At 42.0% G+C, this 6946-nt stretch overlaps 1 protein-coding gene across 1 annotated transcript in view; it reads right to left on the reverse strand.

Annotated features, from left to right (window-relative positions):
- The window catches only part of LOC117948947 (receptor-type tyrosine-protein phosphatase beta-like), a 43792-nt gene that overhangs the window by 20274 nt on the left and 16572 nt on the right, over positions 1–6946 (reverse strand). Inside the window, exons 17-18 of the mRNA XM_034878918.1 lie at positions 5627–5887; positions 3146–3206 (exon numbers count right to left, since the gene is read on the reverse strand). Coding sequence (XP_034734809.1) covers positions 3146–3206; positions 5627–5887 — 322 coding nt within the window. The remainder of the gene's footprint in view (positions 1–3145; positions 3207–5626; positions 5888–6946) is intronic.

Below are 6946 nucleotides of genomic sequence, written 5' to 3' on the forward strand. Positions count from 1 at the left end.
ATAACAAATAGAACTGGTTGCATTGATTTCCAACTTGGGTGAAAGACTAAGAACAAGACTTTCAAATGAGTTATAATTCAGTCTAGGTCTAGAGCTGATTAGTAGACTAGAATCCAAGATGGCTGCCACTCCACCTCCTCGGCCTGTGCCTCAAAGAATGTGAGTATTAATATGACTGGGGGGGGTGGATTCATTTAGACTAACATATTCTCCATCACCCAGCCAGGTTTCAGTAAGACAAAATAAATCAATATTAGAATCTGATAATTTTATTCTCCTATTCTTTTGCACTATTGCACTTGTGGTTTTAATTGTTATGAGGTTTTCATGCACACAAACACACACACACACATACACACACACACATATATATATATATATGTATATACACACATACACACATTTCTGTGTATATATATATATATATATATATATATATATATATATATATATATATATATACTGTGTATATAGTATATATATATATATATACGTAAACAATCTTGTAGCTTAGATAGCTGTGGTGTTTTTTTTAAACTTTTTAATTGATGCTATTTTGCTATTTTAAATGTAAGTAAAGTACAAGTACCTCAACATCTGGACTTAAGATCATTAATTACTGGAGTACATATACTTAGTTACTTTCCACCACTGAGTACTGGCTACTCTTCGGTCTGATTCCGTGGTTCCTTGTTCTGATTTGTGGAAGTTGAGGACGTCCCTGCACACATTGGGTGATCTTCCTCTTCCTGTCCCAGTCTCAGCTAGCAGCGTTCCTTCTCCTCACACTGAGAATAATAAAATCCTGGAACTATGAGACACACAGGATCCGCCTTCCCTCAAGGTTTGGATCCAAAAACTCTTTTCTAGTTCCTGTCAGAACGTTTTGATTTGGAAACAAAAAGGTGGATGTCAAGGCTTAAAATGTTAATTTCATTTAAAGACGAAGAACGTTTACAAAACCAAAAGAACGTGTGCAGAGACTTCCTTTGTGTGGAAAAATCTGCCGTTTCATCATCGTTTGTAATCTCACCTGGACCATTATGAATCCATAAATCAAATAAAGCAATAACCGATATCTCCATGTAGCTTCCATCCAGCCTCAGTCGGATGGTTCAGCAATATTAAAGATAAGATCTGGACCTTTACAGCAAGGACTTTTTAGACCTTACAACGGGGACTTCTTAGACCTTTACAACAAGGACTTCTTAGACCTTTACAACGAGGACTTCTTAGACCTTTACAACGAGTTCTTCTTAGACCTTTACAACGAGTAAAAATATACGAGTACGAAATATATTTTTTCCCTGGACTGCTAAGACTTAGGGAAAATGTCTTGCACATTATAGGTATTTGTGATATCAAAAATGTCAAAGTTCATACAGTCATGCAACACCCTGCAGCGTCCTCTTGATTGCACAGGTTGTCCTGGAAAAGGAGGGCTCTAACTTTTTTTCGACGGATTCGAACCCTGGCCGCTGCAAGACTCAGCCTACATGGGGGGTGTGCTCTTACTGGGGGGCTAGAGGCTCTTACTGGGGGGGCTAGAGGCTCTTGCTGGGGGGTCTAGAGGATGTCCCGGAGGTCTATAACTTGATCCCAGGAAATAGAACCATTGAGGGCAAGTGAAGGCAGCATTGGCCCTCGAACCAAGTCTTCTAGTCTAGTGTTTTTGTTGCCATTTAATCAAAAGCTTTCCTCTTCATCTTTCAGACGCTGTCTCCACCATCTTTGACTCCTCCACCCGTAAACCCCTGGGACTCTCCAGCACCGTCTACACCGTCACACCACCTGCCTTAACCGTCTCTAACGAGCAATTATCGGACTCAGGAAAAAACCACCAGACCAGACAGCACACCAGTTCCATGGCTGACGGAGCTTCAACGCATGTGACTGACAGAAGCAACCCTTGGACCAGGAGGTCGCTGACTACAGACTCCAGTCCTGAGGTTTCTACTTCAGTCTCAGAGCTGTCGACTTTAAATGGCGGCCATTTTGTCTCCTCCAGGCCGGATGCATTCATGACTAAGCGATCCACAGACGTATCGGTAAGTTTGAGGGGCGTGCCAAGGAGTTCGACAGATATATGGGAAAGTTTGAAAAGTCCGACAGACGTATCTGAGAGTTACAAGAGTTCAGCAAATGTACTTGAGAGATGGAAGAGTTCAGCAGATGTATCTGAGAGATGGAAGAGTTCAGCAGATGTATCTGAGAGATGGAAGAGTTCAGCAGATGTATCTGAGAGTTCGAAGAATATGTCGGACACATTTGAAATTTTTAAGAGTTCGGAGAGCTCAACATACATTTCTGAAAGTTCAGAGAGTCCAACAGTTGTATCGGAGAGTCCGGAAAGTTTGACAGAAGTATCAAAGAGTTTGACAGATGTATCGGGGACTGTGATGGATGCATCGGAGAGTTTGACACATTTATCAGAGAGTTCGACTGACGTATTGAAGAGTTTGAAACACGTATCGAAGAGTTGGCCGGACATATCGGGGACTTTGGCAGATGTGTCAGACAGTTCGACACACTTATCGGAGACTTTGAATGACGTGTCGCAGAGTTCAACACACATATCGCAGAGTTCGACACCTGAAAATGTTCTTCAGCTCAGGAAGGATGCCCACTCCTCCTCCTCCATCAGAAGCCATCCTGAATCTGCAGCTGGGACTCTGGTTTCCTCCACATTTACATCAGAGACCAACGCCAAAACTCTCCTACTCACCTCTTTGGCTACTGACACAGAGTCCAACCAAGATAAAAGTTCTACAACCCATCTACCGGCTGACACAGAGTCAAACCAAGAAACAAGTTCTAAAACCCATCTACCAGCTGACACAGAGTCAAACCAAGATTCAAGTTCTACAACCCATCTACCGGCTGACACAGAGTCAAACCAAGATTCAAGTTCTACAACCCATCTACCGGCTGACCAGAACCATTCCCCTGCATCCTCCACAACTACACGTCCACCTTCGACTGCTTACGTTCCTACAACATCTCCATCGATCATGGAGAAATATCCACCCTCAGCCCTGTCGACCGTTTCCCAAACTTCAGCCACAGTTTCTGCGATGCTGTGGACAGTTTCTACCATTCAGAGTAGAGTCCCAGCATGCACTGAGACTGATGGAGCTCCACGAACTTCTCCAAAAGCCGGGACCATGTCTACTGGACTTTCCACCTCAACACTGGCACCCACGAGTCTGAAAAACACACCCACAACCATTACCACATCCACTACAACACCCACAACCATGCCCAAACCCACAACAACACCCACTATAACACCCAATACAACACCCACAACCATGACCGAACCCACTACAACACCCCCTATAACACCCACAACTATTTCCACACCCTCTACAACACCTGCAACCATGCCCAAACCCAGAACAACACCCACTATAACACCCACAACAACACCTACAACCATTACCACACCCACTACAACACCCACAACCATTACCACACCCACTACAACACCCACAACCATTATAACATCCACTACAACACCCACAACCATTACCACACCCACTACAACACCCACAACCATTACCACACCCACTACAACACCCACAACCATTATAACATCCACTACAACACCCTCAACCATTACAACACCCACTACAACACCCACAACCATTACAAAACCCATTACAACACCCGCAACTATGACCAAACCCACTACAACACCCGAAACCATGCCTGAACTCACCATAACACCCACAACACCTACAACCATGCCCAAACCCACAACACCTACAACCATGCCCAAACCCACAACACCTACAACCATGCATGAACTCACAACAACACCTAAAACCATGCCTGAACCCACAACAACACTTACAACCATGCCTGAACCCACAACAACACCTACAACCATGCATGAACCCACAACAACACCTACAACCATGCCTGAACCAACAACACCACCTACAACTTCAACAACTGTAGCCCCAACGAGAAGAAGAACAACGCATGCAGCTCCAACCACAACAACCAGAAGGACCACGGCTCCTCGGACTACATCTACTTCTCCAACCCTGACTCCTGCATCAGCCCCCCCTCCACCTGTAAGCATTACTGCTGCTTAACATTTCAATCTACATTTAATGTTATAAACTAAATCACTGATACAGAAACCACAGATAGAGCAGGTCTATACCACTCTATAATTTACAGATAGAGCAGGTCTAGACCTGCTCTATCTGTTTACCTGTTATTATTATCAGCCATAACTGTACTGTAACATTTAAAGATATATAGTTAAATCCCTGTTAAAATGTTAAAATGGTAAAATGTCCATATATAGTTAAATCCCTATTAAAATGTCCAGACTTTATGTCTTTGTGTACACGTGGGCCAATTAATTCCTGCTGCTAAAACAGCCTCGGTTTATATATTTATTCATTTATTTGTGTTTTTTTTGTTCTTTGTGTATTAGGAAACATAGGGTCCAGCTAGAGACCTATTGAAGTTATCCTTCATGAAGTTGTTATTCTCTGAACAGATTATTTCTCCAAATGTGAACTTTTTCTATTAATAGCATCTCTGGTGCTGCTTCCTGATTGGAAAACTCCCGCAGAACAATATTTGGTTCTGATGGACAGGCTCAGTTTGGGTTGGGGGGGGCAGGAAGGAAGCAGGGTGGGGGGTTGGCCTCTGTTCACAGTCCAAGTCCCAGAGTCCCAGTAGTGGATCAGTGTGACTGAGAGGCAGAAATCTGATCGGTACCGTTAAACCATGATCAGAAACAGCATTCAGATCCTCTTTGACCCCCAACTCCACCAGCTGAGAGCTCGAAGGGGACGATGGATGCAGGTCTGGAGGCACACATGGTCTAGACCTGCTATATCTGTAAATTATAGAGCGGTCTAGACCTGCTCTATCTGTAAATTATAGAGCGGTCTAGACTCGCCCAATCTGTAAATTATAGAGCGGTCTAGACTCGCCCAATCTGTAAATTATAGAGCGGTCTAGACCCGCCCAATATGTAAATTATAGAGCGGTCTAGACCCGCCCAATATGTTAATTATAGAGCGGTCTAGACCTGCTCTATCTGTAAATTATAGAGCGGTCTAGACTCGCCCAATCTGTAAATTATAGAGCGGTCTTGACCCGCCCAATATGTAAAGTGTCTTCAGAAAACAGAGAAAAGTGCATTCATTAACATGAGCTCATGTTGGATATATTGAATCATTTGTAATATGTCTATGTGTATTAATATTGTGTATGGGTAAATAGATGAATGTGAATAGAACTTTTGAATATACATTTTATTGATAATAGATTTATTATCTCTGTAGACTCATTATTTTCTAGCTAATTTATTTTATAGGGTATAAAGGAGTAGGAGTACATAAGTTTTACTCCTTCCTAATCCTTTTTGCATGTGTACACACTGTACAAGGCTTTTAAGTACTGAGCATAATTGCGTTTTATTTTGTGGTTTAATAGTTTTTCATTGCTGATTTATTTTTATTTCCATGTTCAAAGTAAAGATATTAATCAATCAATCAATCAATCAGTAGTAGACGTCACCACACCAGCTCTTGGCAAAATCAGCAAATCAAGTCAAGGCTTGAGATGTTAATGGAATATATTTTGATTATGTCACTTCCTGTTGCAGGCCTCTCGCTGCTCCGTAAACGTCACGGCGGTCAGCATGGTCTCTGGCGTTGCCGTGGTGACGTTCAGCACCGCTGGTGTGTCCTGTAACTTCAGCGCGTCGTCAGACGACGCGCTGCCGTTCGTGGCCTGTGACCCGGACGGAGAGTCCCGGACCGGGTTCAGCTGCCGGATCTCCGGGCTGGACCCCGGAACCCGCCACCGGGTAACCGTGGCTTCCAGGACGGACGGGGAGAGCAGCAACCTGTCGCTGCTCACAGGTCAGAAAAACTCACAAATGCCTATTTAAATTTTCTTTTTTACTTTTAAATTTATTCTTATGTATGTGCGATGTGTGTGTATATATGTGTGTGTGTGTTTGTGTGTGTATATATGTGTGTATATGTGTGTATATGTGTGTATTTGTGTGTTTGTGTATATGTGTGTGTATATGTGTGTATATGTGTGTATATGTGTGTGTATGTGTGTGTACGTGTGGGTAGTGTTATGCTTGTCTTGCTACCGATGAGGTAGCAAGACCGTATCCTAACCGGATGAAGAAAGCATCTATCTAAAATATAAATAATATTGAAAAAGTAAGTACTCATAATGGGAAAATATAAAACGGATAATAAAAATAGAGATATAATAGAGCCATCAGCGGCCTGCGGTACTTCTCCTTCTTACACCGTACACTCATCTGTACATTACTTCATTATTATTTTTCTGGAAACTTTCACTTTTACTTCACTATTTTCCTAAATAAAATGAATATGTTACCTTGCACTAAGCATCTTGTTATTTGCAAGAAATGTTTTCATACATTAGATTATTCCTCACGAAGACAAGAACATTCTGCTTCTGTGTTTCTCTGTTGATGCAGCCCCATATTATTATATATTATGCTTTGCTAAAAGGAAGCCCCAACAACTTCATAATAATAAACTTATATTCAATGTTCTTTTTCACTTTAGGTACATTTAATCAGAAGTATCAGAAAATGACTTTCCATCAGTAAATATCTTATATCTTATATCTTATATTAATAAGTCTGTAGAAATGCACTGCTCTACAAGACACCTTCTCCACTGTTTTAATAAGTCTGTAGAAGTACACTGCTCTACAAGACGCCTTCCCCACTGTTTTAATAAGTCTGTAGAAATGCACTGCTCTACAAGACGCCTTCCCCACTGTTTTAATGAGTCTGTAGGAATACACTGCTCTACAAGACACCTTCTCCACTATTTTAATAAGTCTGTAGAAATGCACTGCTCTACAAGACGCCTTCCCCACTGTTTTAATGAGTCTGTAGAAATGCACTGCTCTACAA

Source organism: Etheostoma cragini, chromosome 8 (assembly GCF_013103735.1).
Source record: "Etheostoma cragini isolate CJK2018 chromosome 8, CSU_Ecrag_1.0, whole genome shotgun sequence".
In the NCBI taxonomy this organism is placed as follows: Eukaryota; Metazoa; Chordata; class Actinopteri; order Perciformes; family Percidae; genus Etheostoma; species Etheostoma cragini.